This window comes from Arvicola amphibius, chromosome 1 (assembly GCF_903992535.2).
Source record: "Arvicola amphibius chromosome 1, mArvAmp1.2, whole genome shotgun sequence".
NCBI classification, from domain to species: domain Eukaryota; kingdom Metazoa; phylum Chordata; class Mammalia; order Rodentia; family Cricetidae; genus Arvicola; species Arvicola amphibius.
This window is the reverse complement of record NC_052047.1, coordinates 2,953,914-2,972,352: the sequence shown is the minus strand read 5'-3', so window position 1 is coordinate 2,972,352 and position 18,439 is coordinate 2,953,914. Positions and strand designations below refer to the sequence as shown.

Here is an 18,439-nt window from a genome sequence, read left to right as displayed (position 1 = left end):
AATTGAAGAGGTACTGGCATTTTTAGATACTGAAACATTGGAAGGTCATAGTGTGGGGCTAGGGAGATGGGTCATTGGGTAAGACTGCATATTGCACAGCATGAGGACCCAAGGCTGAAAAAACTGGTTATGATCAAATGACAAATTATTAACTTGTGCACAGACTGCATTTATATAAGCATGTAATACATATAATGATGCTAAATAAAAAGATTTGGTTAAACAACCAAATTTTAGAGTCAGTTTAGATCCTCCTATCCCATCTATATAGATTAGAAATTTAAAAGCAATGGAAAATGAAAGGAAAATAAAGAATAAAATAAAGAATTTTCTTCTCTGTGAGGTAGGTACTTCTCTACCCCAGACTTAAAATCAGTTATCTCGGTACAGAAGAAGTGAGGAGGCGATGGAGAGATGGCTCAGCAGTTAAAAGAATGAATTGTTCTTCAGAGAGCCAAAGTTGGGGTCCTAGCACCCACGTCATGATGTAGTGAGGAGCTGCGGGCAAGCCTGCTTTTCGTCCCGCCCGGCTCCCACACGGCTAGCTTAACACCCAAAATAATACACGGAAACTGTATTCATTTAAACACTGCCTGGCCCATTAGTTCCAGCCTCTTATTAGCTAATTCTCACATCTCTTGCTTTAACCCATATCTAATAATCTGTGTAGCACCACGAATGGTGTCTTACCGGGAAAGATTCAGCGTGTCTGACCTGGCTCCATCGCATCTCTCTCCTTCAGGAGAGGCACGGCAGTCTGTCCCAGAGAGGAGAGGCAGGGCAGTTGTCTGAGCCATCTACCTCACTTCCTTTTTCCTGTTCTGTCTATTCCACCTATCTAAATCTTGCCCTGTCAAAAAGCCAGGGCAGTTTGTTTATTAGCCAGTGAGAGTCCTCCATCATCATGAGATGCAGAACTGCCTGTAAGTTCAGCTTTAAGGGATCCAGTGGCTTCTTCTGCCCTTCTTGGATACCCACACATAAATGAAACTTAAAATGAATTAAAAAAAAAGCAGATTTTACTGAGGACTCAACCTTTTTTAAAAGAAGATTTATTTATATCTTATAAATCTTTGCCTGCATGTATGCATATGCACCATGTATGCACATGCTTGCAGGGGTCAGAGCAGGCATAGGATCCTTTGGAACTGGAGCCACCATGTGGGTGCTGAGAACTGAACTGGGGCCCTTTACAAGAGCAGCACATGCTTAATCCTTGAGCCTTTTCTCCAGCTAGAGGACTCAAGACTTGGAAGCAAATTGTCTTAGAAAATATAATTGTAAGAAGTGACTGGCAGCTAATTTAAACATTAACTTTGTTTAAAAATTACCCACTTATTTTTTTTAAAGAAGGAAAACTAAGACATCTGATGTGTAATTTAGTGAAGGAATATAGCTAGTTGATACCTTTAAGGAAAATGTTGAGACTTAGTAATTTAAGAAAAGTACAAAATAAATATTAGAAAAAGACTGGTTTACTAGCTGAGGTATAATCACATTAACTTGAAATTTAGTGAGCCCCCTCAGGGCTCAATTGGATGTCTGCAGCCGCGAGGATCTGAGGGTGAAGGATTAACTAATACATTTCCTCTGCATGTTCTTTATTTTTCTTGTGAGGAGGAAAAGTGAAATGAAAGGGTGCAGAGAAAAGAATAGGGGGAAGAATAGGGAGAAGAAGGAGAGTGAGGGGAAGAAAGAATAAGGGCTGATCTCCACAAGGTTTCTAGTTTTACAGACATAGTTGGAAAATTCCATAGGCAAGGACAATGATAATATGCATATCAAAATCACAGAGAGGGCAGATAGAACCTGACAAAGCTGTGCTCCAGAACAGGTGACCCGACCCAAGAAAGAGCCAGCATCCAAGGGGAAGTACCTGACATCCCAAATCATTAGATAAAGTTACTAAGCATCCCTGAATCCCGAATTCACCCATTCGCCTCATCAAATCTTTTTGGTGATAACCAGCTTTGGGAGCACCCAGATTTGTTTGTTAGCAAAGGTGGGGCACGCTACCTTCCTGCTCAGTGCCTGTCTTTACACATTTCTATGTGGTCAGTAAGCAGATAATTTTGTGGGATTGACACTATGTGAATTTGACTGTTAGAACAAAGAGTGAATGCTGTTGCTCCAAAGCCTCTTGGTGTGGGCATGGAGCAAGGACACTCCCTTGCCGTGCAGAAGTCATACTGATGAGGTGTTTTGGGAATGAATCCCGTTTTGAAGGGAGAATCATGGCTTCACAAGATTTTTATAGAAATGACAGTGACTTTTCCGAAAGACAAGTGTTCCCTCAGCTCTGCAAAATGGGTTATTCCATGTCGATGTGTACGTATACGCTTCCCATGGATCTGCCTAGTGGTCAGTCAGCTGTGCATTCACTGTAGTCTTGTGGACTCTGACAGAACTGTGTAATATTATAACTATTAGAATTCAGATGGAAATTTGAAAAAGTTAAACAACTTAGTATTCATTGATATTGCCAAGGAAATAATCTGAAACACAGAAGAGTTTAATCTACAAAAATTCTTATTATAGCATGATTTACTTTAAGTATTAGTGGAAACTAAATATCAATTTTAGAGAATGATGAAGTTGTTACGTTTTGGCTCATTACCTTATGAGCTCATTGTTAAAATTAAAATTATAGAATTTGCAATAACATGGAGAAAAGAGTAAAAGTAGAAAAATACATAATTAAAATGTAAATTATTTATAGGGCAAAAGACAGAGGAGCAGGGTCTCCCTGTGTATCCTATGTTGGTCTTGAATTTGTGAGCCTCCTTTCTCAGCCTTGCAATTGCTGAGATTTCAGGCATGTGCCTCTCTGTCTATCAGGAATTTTTTTGTGTGTGTGTGTGTGTGTGTGGCTTTTCGAGACAGGGTTTCTCTGTGTAGCTTTGGTGGTCTGGAACTCTCGCTGTGTAGACCAAGCAGGCCTTGAGCTCATAAGGATCTGCCTTCCTCTGCCTCCTGAGTGCTGGTATTAAAGGTGTGTGTGCCACCATGAAAATTTTTAAAGACTCCTTATATTAAGATAATATAGAATAATATAATAAAGAATAAAACATTTCTAAAGCATAAATACAGAAAATGTCTTACTCAATGTTTTTATTAAAATTTCAGTTGTATATGTACTAGGAAAAGGAGGAAATGATGTGTATTAAATCAATGTTCTGTGTAGCTCAGACTATCTTTTAACATAGTGTCTGAAATCTTTTGAGGGAGGTTTTATTTACAGTGTGAATTTCCATTAGTTGAAGTCTATTTTGTCAGATATTGGGATTGCGAGGCCTGCTTGTTTTCTGGTACCATTTTGTTAGAGTACTTTTGGCTATCCCTTTACTCTAAGGCAGTGCCTGTCTTTAAAGATAAGATGTCCTTCTTATAGACAGCAGGTAGATGAACTTTGTTTCTTGGTCTGTTCAGTCAGCCTGTGTCCTTTGGTTGGAGAATTGAGGCCACTGATATTTCAAGTTATCATTGAAATGTATATTTTAATTGCAGTCATTGTGTTGTTAATTCTTGGTGTTGTTTGTGTTCTTTGTGTTTTAATGGTTATGCTTTTATATTTCTTTCTGCAGTCTTTGCTATGCTCATTCTTCTCTTCATCCCAAACTGTTGCTTCCTATAATTTCCTTAAGTTTGGTTTATTGGATATGTTTTTATGCTGCTTATATCGTGGAAAGTTTTTCTTCCTTCTTCAATCATGGCAGATAGTTTTGCTGGGTATATTAGTCTGCGCTGACTGATCTTTTAGGACTTGGACTGCATTGCTCCAGGCTTATATGGATTTCAGAGTTTCCATTGAGAAACTAGCTGTTATTTTCTTTATATATGACTTGTGTTTTTTTCTCTTGCAGCTTTCAATTCACTTTACTTGTTGCGTATATATATATACACACACACACACACACACACACACACTTAGTGTTTTAACTGTGGTATTCCATAGGGAGTTTCTTTTCTGGTCTAGTCTATTTTGTGTTCTGTGTACTTCCTGTATTTGTATGGGTGTGTCTTTCCTTAGTTTGGGAAAGTTTTTCTTCTGTAATCTTGTTGATTATCTGGTCTATGCCATTAACTTTGAATTCATCTCTCTTATTCATGTCTGTAATTTGAAGGTTTGGTTTTTTTCATAGTGGTTCAAGCCAGGAATATGGGGGCGTTTACCAAGTTTGATGCAAAGGTTGGAGGTGGCATGAGGAGCCTGTTGGTTGACCTGTAGGTAGGGAATGTTCTAGCAGAAACCTAGGCCAGGATATTAGTTGTGGGGCCTGTGGAGAAGGGGTGGATGGTCAGGGAGACTCACTAGGCCAGACCCCGGAGAAGAACAGGGGAGGTCTGGCAGTTGCAGTTTTAACAGGGCTGTTTTGATCTTTGTCCCTCTTGCTTCTTTTCTCATTAAATTCCCTTTGGCATAGATAATAGATATGTTACTGTATTTTGGAAATGAAATAAACAAATGTGAGTCTAAATATGATTGTGTATTATAAGGTCAACGTTTGTATTTAATTATTCTATGAGTACTTTTCTCATTAAAATTTGAATATAGAATTGAATGTGATGTAACTGTGTTAACAGAACAAATGTAATTTGTTGAAAATAAAAGAACTGAAATTCTCATTTTTCTTTATAGCACAACAATTTCAGTTGAATTGTCATTTTATAGATTATGAGTCTTAAAAAATTCCTGCAATATCTTAGGCTTAAAAACTACTGATGATTAAACCAGCATGTAAGGCATGTTAAAAAAAATACCAGTGAATCCCATCTGCAGTAGTGGGTACAGTTATTTTAATTGATCAGAGCAGTTTTGAGATGGATGCTAAATGACTATTTTTGGATGGGTCTTTTGTTATTTGAATGCTTTCAGTATGACAAAGAAGATGACTGTGTATATATACTACTTCAGAGAATCTGGGTGAGAGGTGTGTATGCGTGAGGTGTGCCAAGCAGCAGTATACGGTTAGGATGTGCCAGAAGAGATACGGAGTGGTCAGTCCTAGTAGCAATAAGTTCCAGGAGACAGTGTGATGGAGGTGGTGTTTGAGCTGCTCTAAGAATGGTAGAATTACAAGAATTGTGTGAAGCAGTCCAGGTAGATCACGTGTCTTAAGGTAAGAGCAAAGAAGTAGGTGTTTTACTGATACTTCGAAAGTAGAAAATTGGATTGAAAAGAATTAGTGATTTAAAAATGTAACGTAATTATTTAATAAACATAACATTTAATAAAGACATAGTATTGCTATGTTAAATGAGATTAGTGGGCATAGATGGAGAGTAAGATCAGAAACTGTCCTGGATAGCAGCTGAAGGCATTTTCACGTTTGTTTTTGAGTGTGAAGGAGTCAGTGGTGCATTAAGCAGTAATGTGTTATTGCCTGGTGTAGGAAGTAACTAAATAATTGAATCTGTGACAGAAGCTTCTTTTTGTTTTGTTTCGTTTTGTTTTTTGAGACAGGGTTTTGCTGTAGCTTTGGAGCCTGTCCTGGAACTAGCTCTGTAGACCAGGCTGGCTGGCCTCGAACTCATAAACATCTGCTTCTGCCTCCTGAGTGCTGGGATTAAAGGATTTCACCACCACCGCCAGGTGACAGGAGCTTCTTAAGGGCTCCTCGTGACATCTAAGACTGCATTAACTTAAGACTGAGGCCAGAGAAGTTCAATGACTTGCCCAAGATCACAAATGGAGATAGATATAAACTGAGCAGTTAACTCCCAAATAAACTCAGCAAATAAGTCTAGTAGTGGTATGAAAAAATCCCTGGAAAATGGAAACTGAGTCAGAACCCAGGTAGGAGACTGCTGTCATAATTTAAGGAAAACGAAATAACAGCATACATAGAAAGCCAGAAAGTTGTCTGTCCTTCTTCTGCTTTGGCATGTCGTCTGTTGTCGTTCTTTTGTTGAGCTCGTGTTTAGGCAGTCGTGCTGGTGAAACATTGTTGTAGCTTCTGACATTAGGAACAACAGTCTCACAGCAACTCCCCAACCCTCTGACTGTTAGAATCTCTCAACTCACTCTTCCACCTGAGCCTTGGGTGTGGGAGTTATTTTTGTAGATGTATCAGTGGGGACTGGGCTCCACAGCACTGTCTTGTGATTGGTTGTGGTATTCTGTAATGGTTTCTGTCTGTTACAAAGAGAAGTTGCTTTGTTCAGGGATGAGGACTATCACTTATTTGTAGATCTAAAGATAGAATGTAGTTAGGGATTATGCTGGTTTAGTAAAGTGGTGGTTATAGGTTCTCCTCTAAGATCTGTGACTCTACCTGCCCTAGGTAGTTGGGTAGGTTGAGAAGAATCCATTTTTTAATACTTCTTTTTAAAAATTGTTTTATTGAGCTATATATTTTTCTCTGCTCCCCTCCCTGCCTCTCCCCTCCCCTCCCCTTCTATCCTCTCATGGTCCTCATGTTCCCAATTTACTCAGGAGATCTTGTCTTTTTCTACTTCCCATGTATATTAGATCCATGTATGTGTCTCTTAGGGTCCTCATTGTCTGGGCTCTCTGTGGTTGTGAGTTGTAGGCTGGTTTTCTTTGCTTTATGTCTAAAAACCACTTATGTGTGAGCACATATGATTTTTGTCTTTCTGGGTCTGGGTTACCTCACTCAAAATGTTTTCTAGATCCACCCATTTGCCCACAAATGTCAAGATGTCGTTATTTTTTTCTGCTGTGTAGTACTCCATTGTGTAAATGTACCACCTTTTCCTTATCTGTTTGTTCTTCGGTCGATGGGCATTTAGGTTGTTTCCAGGTTCTGGCTATGACAAATAATGCTGCTATGAACATAGTTGAACACATGTACTTGTGGTACAGTTGAGCATCCTTTGGATATATACCCAAAAGTGGCATTGAGGTAGGATGTTTCCTAATTTTCTGAGTAATCGCCATAATGATATCCAAAGGGGCTGTACCATTTTGCACTCCCACCAGCAATGGAGGAGTGTTCCCTCTTCCTCAGGGAAGAACAGACCAGCTGATTATCTGATACCTAATGATAAGTCCTCTAAGTATATATACAAGAAACATTATACAGACTGAGGTTATTATATATAAACACATATATATTTAGGAATATATATATGTGTGTGTGAGTACATATATATGTATATATACGTGCATATAACAATAAATAATAATGAAAAAAGAGGTCATAATTTGAAAGAGTAAGGAGGGGTATATGGGAGAAAGGAAAGGTAAGGGTAAATGATACAATTATAATCTCAATAGTAAAAGAAAAATATTTAATAAAGAAAGTAGGAAAGTTATAGAGGAATTAATTCTGGGTGGATTTTCATCTTCTAAATAATGTATATTTGTGCAGTCTAGGCTTGTCAGTCATCCTGACGGCTGTTGGGGGACTGTGTATCCCCAGAGCTCCGTGGGTTTGGATAGTTGTTTTGTGTTTACCTGACTTTGTGGATGATTTAGAAACTTGAGGATGGGCCAAAGTGTAAAATTTGTTGTGAGATTTTGGAACTTGATGCTTCTTTACATTAACGTTAGCTTTTGAATGGGCAAGGCTTGAGGTCGTTACCTTATTGGTCCTTCTTATACCCAGGGGTTTAGAACACAAAGTACTTCAATGACTGTGCTGTCCACAGGTACTTAAAGAAATATAGTTTTTCCTCTGCCTTAAATTTAAGAGTTCTAAAATGGAAAGAAAGTTGTTTCAGCCAGTAAAATTAGTTTTAGAAGATCTAAATGAATAAGGTAATACTTAAAGAAAATTTCTTTTCTTTGTAGAATGGCATTCACATGTTCATTTTGTAAATTTCGAACCTTTGAAGAAAAAGATATTGAACTGCATCTGGAAAGTTCTTCACACCAGGAAACATTAGATCATATTCAGAAACAAACCAAATTTGATAAAGTAGTTATGGAATTTTTACATGTAAGTAGGGGTTTTTGAAATGAGAAGCATTTTATTTGATCTGAATTTATCTCATTTTTATAATTTCTTTCACCTTTTTATGTTTCTAAAAATTTAATAATTACTCATCTAAGGAAAGTTGTTAAAATTAATTAGTTGTGAATTCTATTTTAGAATTTGGATTTGTAGTGTGAGAACTCATTTTTCATAGTCATTTCTGAGAAAGTTGTCAGAAAAGAATTCCTTTAGTCATTGTATGATTTGGATCTGTCTGTCGTTCCTGCACAGCCCACTGTGTCCCTGGGAGCATGATCTTCAGGAATTCTTCGTTTTGGATGAGCGTCCATAATTCTGTTTTTTCCCCAAGTAATGATTGAAAGGTCTTGTCCGTAGAGGCTGAATGACCTTGTCGTGGGTATCAGAGTCAGAATTCTGAGCCAGAGATGGGCATCTGTCTGGTGTCTTTTCCTTGTGTGGTTGTCAATTTAATAGATTATTTTGAAGACCCCAAGCTTTACTGTTATTGAAAATAAAACATGTTCACAGGTGCACAGATAGTCTGTTTAGGTGGAAATGCCAAGAATGCATAGATAATTTGGGGACTTGAAGAAACAAAACAAAAAGATACTGCGAGAGTTTCGAAGTCAGGCAGTGGTGTCTCATGCTTTTAATCCAAGCAACCCTTAGGAGGCAGAAACAGGCAGGTCTCTGTGAGTTTAAGGCCAGCCCAGGCTACAGAGTAAGTTCCAGGACAGTCTCCAAAGCTACTGGGAAACCCTGTCTCGAAACAAACAAACTAAAAAAGAGTCTCGAGCTGGACTGCTGACTGTGCACAAAGCTAATTTGATCTGGTGAAGAGTCCCCAGTACAGTGTTCACTCAGACTTCTGTATCCAGCAGAATTATGCATGTCCTTTGTTAAAATTTGTTGCTGTGAGTGTCCTGTAACGGTTCTTCTCGGTCATTTATGACTTATCCACTTAGCTGAGGTCATTGCAGCTTCTAATCCTTCTCCAGGTGCCCAGAAGATATTTTGAAAGCGAAGCAATTTGCTAGTGTTTCATGATAGTCTCTTAAGTAAATTGTGGGTTTCTTGTGAAAGGAAATTAGGTCTTGCAGACAAACACCTGCCAGTGCTAGTGCTCCCACAGGATGAGTGTGGTGCTGAGCATGTGGTCAGTGCTGCTTGAGACAGTTTGCATTCTCTTTATTTTCTAGGAATGTATGGTGAATAAGTTTAAAAAAGCTTCTATTCGTAAGCAACAGACACTTAATCACCCAGAAGCTTACAAAATAATTGAAAAGGATGTTATGGAAGGTGAGTATTTAGTCAAGTTGTTTTGTAAATTTACATTTGTATTTTATTATCATAACCTGAGACTTTTGGATTGATGCAGTTCACAGCTGTGCCCTCTGTAGCTCTGACTGATTTATCAAAACAGACTCCTAACTTCTTGTTTCCATGCTTGCAAGTTTATTATGACTTGAGGTGACCTCCTCCTCTTCACTGTAGAGCAGCAGCTCTCAGCTGTGGGCTCCAGCCTCTTTGGTAAACCTCTGTCTCAGAAGTGTTTACATCGCACTTCACAACAGCAGCAAAATTATAGTCAGGAAGTAGCAATAAAATAATTTTACGGGTTGGGGTCGCAACAGCATGAGACCTATACTAAAAGGTCGCAATGTTGGGAAGGCTGAGAACTACTGGTCTATAGGAAAATCCCTTCCTCACGCAATGATGACCCCTCAACCATAAGATTATTCTATTGCTACTTAATGACTGTCATTTTCCTACTATTGTGAATTGTAATATACATATCTGATATGCAGGATACTGATAGGCGACCCCAAAGGGGTCAAGATCCACAGGTCAAGAACCAATGCCTTAGCCGGGCGGTGGTGGCGCACGCCTTTAATCCCAGCACTCGGGAGGCAGAGGCAGGCGGATCTCTGTGAGTTCGAGACCAGCCTGGTCTACAAGAGCTAGTTCCAGGATAGGCTTCAAAGCTACAGAGAAACCCTGTCTCGAAAAACCAAAAAAAAGAAAAAAAAAAAAAGAACCAATGCCTTAGATGGAGCCTTCTTTAATTTGCCCTCTATCTTTCTTAACTCTATTTTATTTTTATTATTTTTTTAATTATGTGGGCAGGGGGTGATGTGTTCATGACTGCAATGCCCACAGAGGCCAGATGAGACCTTCAGATTCCCTGGAGCTAGAGTTACTCAGAAAAAAAAACCCCGGCATGGGTGTTGAGAACCAGATTCAGGTCCCCTGCAAGAACATTACTGGTTCTTAATCTCTGAGCCTTCTCTCCAGTTCTCTTCTGTTTCTCTGAAATTCGTAGGATTAATTCTTCTGTTGTTCAATCTTTCCTTCTTGTTTGATTTCATACTTTGAAACCTTTAAGCATGTTCTTACATGTTCTCTGAATACTTTGTAGTATTCTTTTTTTCTGACTAGTTTTAGTTTTTCTTTCTTTCTTGGACTCTATGATGTGATCACATGATTTCATTGTATAGTATAAGGCAAAAACTCCTAGGCATGGCACACACAAAGCATAGCAACAAGTGGCAGGCACAGTGTCAGGAACATCTTGTACCGTAAGCAGAAAGCAAGCTGAAAGTAGGGTGAAAACCTGCCCTCAGTGACATGCTTCCTTTAGCAAAGCTAAACCTTCTCAGACAAGGGTACCAGTCGTTCAAATCCTGGAAGCTGTGTGGGGCACATTCTCACTCAGACAGCTGCACTTAGTAATAAGAGTCAGGCAAGTGCTCTACCTATGTGCTGTGTTTCCAGCTCAGGGTCCATTTAACATAATCATTTTGAAGATTGAGAATGGATGTTTTTGTTCCTTACAGCATCTTTTTTACTTTTCCTGCCCACTCATATTTATAATAACGGAAACTTATTTTACTGAAAATAGCATCCATTTAGCTTTATGTTCTTTGAGGCTATGGACTAAAAGAGTTCTAAGCACAGGTGAATAACTGATGAGACTGTGGTGTGGGGCCGGAGAGTCGGTGTCGCAGTGAAGAAACAGGTGCTCTTGCAGAGGACCAGAGTTTGGTTACAGCATCCACAGCTACCTTTAACTCCCACTTCTAGATCAGACCCAAAAAAATCTACATATGTAGATATGAGATGTGAGGAAGAACTTGACATAGCCTACGTGCGCCGATCCTTCTGGTGTCAGGAATACAGATGAATGAGTAAGATCCTGACCTGTGAAAACTAAGAGTGTGAGGGCGTGTCCTCCTAACATGCTTGTTCTGTAGGTATCACTGCGGACGACCACATGATGAAAGTGGAGACTGTTCACTGTAGTGCGTGCAGCGTCTACATCCCTGCCTTCCATAGCTCCGTCCAGCAGCACCTGAAGTCTCCTGACCATGTCAAAGGGAAGCAGGTAAGCTTTTAAAAATTATCCTTTGGCCATCATTTCATAATCCCGTGCTGTTACTCTGAAATGGGAGCAGCTCATGTCTGCTGGGAGACAGCCATGTGACAGTTGCGGTCATGGCTCTGGAGCAGGTTCCTTATCGAACTTTCCCTGCCTGTAAGAGAGACTGGCACTGTTGTTTAAGGATTCAGTTTACTAACATGTGGTACCCGATAAGACAGTGGGTGGTGATGGTGAGCATTCAGGAAATCATAGTTTAGCCGTTTTTATTTTTTTTTTTAAGTTGCTGCAAAATGGTTTTGTGAACATGTATGCGTTATAACAAATAGGAAAGGAAGTTTTTATTATAACTGGTCTATTTTTCTGGTAGCTGGAGAAATATATTTAAAGATTCAGCATTTATTACAACTGGTTTATTTTTCTAATGGCTTGGGAAAATACATTAGTGCTTACTAATTATGACTTCAGAATAGAACATCCCCGAGCACCTTCCTGCCTGCCTGTTCCTTAGTGCACATTTCTGCTCTTCATGCTGGGCTTGGTCTAGTTGACTTTCCTTCAAGAAACATGAGTGCTTATATTGCAGGAAATCTTATGTAAAATGTATTTAAAGACTTAAAAGTAATGATTTAAGATTAAATTTAAATAGAAGAGACTTGAGTCTTAAATTTCTGTTTTGTAGTGAAGTGAATCTCAGACACCTGAGGCTGACACACTGAGCTGTGCTGTCTGCTGGTACACATGCTGCTACCCTTTCTCCTCTGTATAATACTTCTTGTGATAACTTAGAAACCCGGAAGAAGACTGGTTATTTTTGGATTGTTTTGGCAAAATTTGATAGACTTTCACTTGGGAATGCTGTATTTTTACTGGTTTATGAAAGTTCATAGTCTTAATTCTTGAATGATTTAGGTTACAAGCACAGTAGCTATAGTCATAGCTTAACTTTTTATAAATAGTCATTTAATATAGGGACTTGAGTGTAAAATACCACTTTATATCTATAAACTTTCCAGTGTCTCACTGTGTCCTGTTTTTCCAGGCTTACAAGGAACAAATAAAAAGAGAAAGTGTGCTGACTGCTACAAGCATCTTAAACAATCCAATTGTGAAGGCAAGGTACGAGCGCTTTGTTAAGGTAAGACTTCTGACAAAAGTGGGTTTTTTTCTTGTGTTTTTTAAAAGATTTATTTATTTATTATGTATACAGTGTTTTGCCTGCGTATATGCCTGCTGGCCAGAAGAGGGTACCAGATCTCATTGTAGGTGGTTGTAAGCCACTGTGTGGTTGATGGGAATTGAACTCAGGACTCCTGAAAGAACAGCCAGTGCTCTTAACTTTTGAGCCATCTCTCCAGCCCTGCAACAAAAGATCTTAGGAAGTGTTTTTTGTTGTATAATTAGAATGGTGATAGAGTCATACTGTGATACTAAAATAAGTACAGTACCACACACTGGGAAGAACTTTAAACTTACTGTTTTGCTTATAGGTAGCATATTGTTTCTCTTAATTATTGGAATCAAAGGATAGGGGAACAGAAATTTTTTTCCCCTCACCATAAAGCAGTGACAGGTGAAGAAGAGAAGATCAAAATGTTAGTTTTACTCACGTGTGTTGTATGTGAGATTGTAAATGCTTCCGGTGATGTGGATGTAGATGCCAGAGGACAACCTTGAACATGTCACCTCGGGAGCAGCCATCCACCTTGTTTTGGGGACAGGACCTGTGATTGGTCTGGGGCTTGCATATTTCTCGAGACTGATGTTTCTACCTTCTCAACTCAGAGATAACAAGCTCGTGTTACTAGGCCTGCCTTTTAAATTTGGGTTCTGAGGCTCAAACCAAGGTCCCTATGTTTATGTGGTAAACACTCTATGACTGAGCTATTTCCCCAATCCGTTTTGTCTGATTTTTGTTCTTTAAGGTTGTCTTGGGCCTTCCATAGTTACTACTTCAAATCTTCCCCCTCTTCACATTGCTCAGATTTCATCCTGGTTCTCCCCACCTCCATGTTCTTTTGCATTAGGGAGATAGAAGGCAACATGAGTTTCTAACATAGATTTATGTTTGTATTTATATATGGTCCCTCACTTTTATTGCCATTTTCTTCTTCATTTTGGGTCTGGTTTCATCATTCTCCCTCTCCCTTTGGATCTTATTTTCCCTTAGTATTGTCTTCTCCAGACAGTGCTTAGGATTTTCCTAAACAGTGACCTCATTTTTCCTGGACTCTGGCCCCCGCATTTTTCACTACCTTTTCTTACCATACTTCAAAGATAGCTTGCCCTGCCATAGGCTCTTCACTTCCTGTGATGTGCTGTAACTGAATAGTTCTCGCCTGGAAGAGTATTGTCAGGGTGCTTTTGAAAGGTGTGGTTAAGTAGAAAACTACCCAAGTCCTTTTAAAGACCTTCTGAATTAATTTCCCAAGCTTTTCAAATTAGTATACCCTGAAGTCTTTCTTTTCTTCCTTTCTTTTTATTTTTTGTTTGGTTTTTTTGGTTTGTTTTTTTCAAGACAGGGTTTCTCTGTATAGTCCTGGGTGTACTGGAACTCACTCTATAGACCAGGCTGGCCTTGAACTCACAGATCCACCTGCCTTTGCCTCCCGAATGCTGGGATTATAGGTGAGTGCCACCACTGCTCAGCTCCTGAAGTGTTTCTTACTAGGCTTCTTCCTGGTGATTTTGATTCAAAAGTTCGGAGTGACTAGACATTACTGTTGGTAAGAAAAAGCTCCAGTCCCTGAAAGCTTTCTTTCAAAACTGTGTGCCTTCTGTCAGCTTGATAGGAAATAGGTTATAGAGACGTGTCCTTGGACAGCTGCCATTGCTGTACTCCTCCTCAGACTTAGAGTTATCAGTGATCAATCACCACAGCCAGTGCTTTAAAGTCAACTTACTGGGGCTTAAGACTTAGCTTGTTTGGTAAACCACTTGCTCTGAGTTTGAGCCCCAGAGCCCATTTAAGAAAGCTGAGCGTGGGGATGCACGTTTGATATCTAGTGCTGGGGAGGTGGAGATAGGAGTGTCCTTGGGGCTCTCTGGTGAGCTAGCCTAGCCTAATTGGCAAGCCTCAGGCTACAGAGAGACCCTGCCTCAAAAATTATGGTGCACAGATAGTTGGTCCTGAGGAATGACACCAGAAGTTGTCCTCCGACTTCCACATACACTTGAACATACATGCACGCAATATACAAACACACAAAAATTAAGGTCCTTTTATTTAAAACATGCAAAACTAAATACTTAGGAGCCTTCTTCATTTGTTGTTAATAATGATGGACTCTAATGACTTTTTCAATCCTTTTTTACCTTTATCTATTTTACTGTTTAACACTACTCATTTATCATTTTTTCTTTAAGCTATGATTTTGACAGATAATGTTCTGCTTCTCTTACTCCTGCTTAGGCTGCTTCAGGGTTTTATTCCTGTAATCCACTTTAGGCTATCCCATGTAGGACGCTAATTCCATTGTTGGCTTAATGCAAGTCATTTATTAGTGTAAACATTTCACTTGGGCACTCTATTTGAGCTGAAAATTTATAGGTGCCTATTAAACATTCAGACCTCTTAGGTTCTAGTTGTATGTGGCATGTACCCACCCACTTCATTCTCCCCATCCTAATGCACCTCTTCTGTTAATGTTTCGCATCTGTCTGATCCATCTTACAAGGCGGCACCAGTCCTAGTAGATTCTGCTTAATACGCTTTGCTGCCTCTTCATTTCCCTTATTATATAGTATTTCAGAATGACCAGTTTATAGGAGACCTAACCCAATTAAATAATTACTAAGATAAAATTGTAGGGCTGATGAGGTGGCTCAGCCAGATAAAGGCACTTGCCATCAAGCCTGATGACCAGCAGTCAATCCTTGAACTCAGAAAGGAGAAATCCTATTGCTGCTAGTTGTCTGGCCTCCACGTACATGTTTGTGTATGCACACACACCCAGTAGATAAAAGTAATAAAAACGATAAAATTGTATCCATGAATGTTTGTCAAATAAATGTTTGTCTAGTTTTTAGAAGTATAAATATAAGGCATGATATCTAGTGGCCAAATCGAGATACTTGGTTCTTACTGAGTTCTGAAGAGACCACAGAGAGAAGCACATTGAGTAGGTGTATTTATTTGAGCAGATCATCTGCATCAGCTGCTCTGTTTGTATTACAAGACACAGTTCTGCTTCAATGTATGTATGATTTTAGGAATTCAGTTAAAAATTTTGACTTTTTGAGTGCTCTAATTTATGGTATGTAAAATAATAAGTTATATACACTCACATTGGGATGAATTAGATACTTAAAAATATATGCTGTCATAAAGTAAAAAGAACTTCAAATACTATTTTTTTCACAACATAGCAAGTATCACTGATAGAAAAACAAATGTGTTGACTGTAAGTGCCACTTTCTCTTGTTTAGGGAGAGAATCCTTTTGAAATTCAAGATCATTCTCAGGATCAGCAGATAGAAGGAGATGAAGAGGACGAAGAGAAGATTGATGAACCCATCGAAGAAGAGGATGAGGAAGAAGAGGAGGAGGGGGAGGAGGATGAAGAAGTAGAGGAAGTGGGGGAAACAGAAGAGGTAGAAGAAGAAGAGGAAGGAGGGGAAGCTGGAGTAGTGGAGGGAGAAGGAGATCTAGAGGGAGGGGAGGGAACAGCAGAATCAGGGGACGATGAGAATGTGGGAGAAGCAGAGAATGAGGAAGAGGAGGAGGAGGGGAAGGAGGGGTCTGCTGTCTGTTCTGCAGAGCCGTGTGAGCACGGTCAGGTGTAGTGTTAGACCTGAGTGCAGCGTGACAGCTGCGCTACTGTGGAGACGAGAAGACATTTAATAGATTGTGAAATTAATTGATACCATGTTGCATGCATTCCACCTATAAAATTGTTTTGTATAATTTCTAAATATTTGGCACTTGTTTAATAAAATGAAGTTAAGATGATTTCAGTTTAGTTTTTATAGATACCAAACTTAGATATGATAAATTGTTTGTATGATTTTTAAGCTTAATTTTTATTACCGTATTGGTATTCAGGATAATAGATGTGTGTTGTTCCTCTATCTGTTGTAATCAATTTAACTTAAATGCTGCTCTTAGGAGTGAACCTTTAAGTGTGCATTCAGTTTTTGAATTCTTACTCTAGAAGAGATGGATTGGGCAAGTATTTTGTCCTGATTGTGGGTTTTTTGTTCTTTTTTTTGTTTCGTTTTTACATTGAATAACAGCATTAAGATGGCTTAACATCTTTTGTGTACAGTTACCTTTGTAGCAATAAAATGTTTTCTTTTTTTTTTAAACAAAAACTTTCTCCTCTGATTGCAGATTAAACATTTCATCAGTTAAATGAGTATTTAAAAATCAATACCTGCCTTAATGTATGAGTTTAGCTCACAAGTATTTTAAGTGATTGAGAAGACTTGAAACATTTTTCCTCAATCATATTTTTAAAAAGTGTGACTACTGTATATTTTCTAACACATTTCAGAGGTCAGTCTGTAACTGATCTTGTTTATACTAGCTTTAGTTCGTTCTTTTCTCTGTGCCTATGTCAAACCTTGGAATCTTCCTGAAAATACAATTTAATACAAATAATGTGTGCTCTTTTGTCGTGTCTGTTTTACCGGAGAACCAAGAGTCAAGCTTTCTGTTTTTTAAAAAATAATGAATTGTTTCTCCTTTACTCTTTCAAGTTCTTTCCTTTAAAAACAAAATGAACTGTAGCCACATGTTCAAGAGTCCAGGACACTGGCTTGCTTAAGTTACTATCTTCAGAGGCGGCAGTCTGTACAGCTGAAAAGCCATGGTTCTAGTGATCAGGAGGTGTACTCTTAAGTCAATGATACAGGTTGTTTTTTGGGTTTGGGAAACATTTTGATTGGTTAAATTTATTCATTTACTTTACATCAAGGTAGGCATGGCAGCACAGTATGAGGAACAGAGTCTTAAAAGCCAGCCCTGCTCCCACTGCTAGTAGTCCCACAGTAGCCTGTTTCATAACAGGTGACAGCTAGTTAATGAAGTTAACTTGTCAAAAGTTTGAGGCTTCGAATGGTCAACTAACATAAAACACTAAGTTGATGAATGTATGAGCACCTGTAGACGTGTGTGTGTTACATGTCTGTGCACAGCCACAGCTCCCACATACATGTGGGATACTCATGCTTCGCCTTGTTTCCCTGAGACAGGATCTCACTGCGGCTGGGGCTAGGGTGTTAGTCAGCAAGCTCCAGAGATTCTCCTGTCTCTGTCCCTCACAGTGTTGGAGTTACAGCCTGTGTGTGCCCACGCCTGGATGTTTATGTTCTAGGAATTTGAACTCAGGTTTTTATGCTTGTGTAGTAAGCACTCATAGCTGCTGAGCCACATCCCAGCTCAAATTAAGCTTTTGAAACAACATTTTCTAGGACTAGGGAAATGGCCCAGAGGCGGTCCCCGCTGCTGTGTGAACAGTGCTGTGTGGGTCAGCCTCCTATAAATCCAGCACTCCAAAGAAAGTGCGGAGCGGTCCTAGGAACTAGCTGGTGAGCTCAGACTAGCTGTTCCAAAGAATAAGATGAGGCCTCGGGCCTCCACAAGAGCCAGCCCTCACGCTCCATGTGCCTGTACACACACACACACACACACACGCACACACACACACACGCCGGTGTGGGGACAAGTATGATTTTCTGAACCATTATGACTACACTGCTGAGATTAACCTAACCTGAGAAATGTTAGGGAAGGATCTGTAGACTTTTCAGGCAGGATGATTATGGAGGCAACATCCCCAAATATCAGTTGGACCCAGGGAAGAAGGAGGGAAGGCATGAGGCTGCTCGGTTCTGCCTTACAGCAGCCCTGAAACTGCTTTGTATCAGTCCTACTGGTTAAAGCAGCCCTGTGAACTTCCAATTAGCTTCCAGGAAGGGTGGGGTTTCGGACTGAAAGCTAGGGGTTCTGTTGTGTAACTGCCCGGGGAGATGTGACTAAATGCCACATAGGGCACTGAAGGCAGATCCAGAAGTGATTTCACCCAATCTAGCTTAGTGAACCAGTGAGTTTGTTGGGGTCACTTACCAGAGCATAACTCAAAGGCAGCTGCGTCACCAGAAAGTGCACCCCAGAGTGGTAGCCACTCAAGAAGTCTGCATCCCTGGAGTTTCCTGC

The 18,439-nt window shown here is 39.6% G+C and overlaps 1 protein-coding gene across 4 annotated transcripts in view; it reads left to right on the top strand.

Annotated features, from left to right (window-relative positions):
- Positions 1 to 16,882, top strand: part of LOC119809939 (DBIRD complex subunit ZNF326-like) — a 37,652-nt gene extending 20,770 nt beyond the window's left edge. For all 4 annotated transcript variants that reach the window (XM_038323180.1, XM_038323187.1, XM_042054784.1 and 1 more), the window contains 5 exons: positions 7,757 to 7,904; positions 9,101 to 9,200; positions 11,156 to 11,286; positions 12,323 to 12,418; positions 15,709 to 16,882. In XM_038323180.1, coding sequence (XP_038179108.1) covers positions 7,757 to 7,904; positions 9,101 to 9,200; positions 11,156 to 11,286; positions 12,323 to 12,418; positions 15,709 to 16,065 — 832 coding nt within the window. In that variant the 3' untranslated portion in view covers positions 16,066 to 16,882. The remainder of the gene's footprint in view (positions 1 to 7,756; positions 7,905 to 9,100; positions 9,201 to 11,155; positions 11,287 to 12,322; positions 12,419 to 15,708) is intronic.
- Positions 16,883 to 18,439: the final 1,557 nt, after the last annotated feature.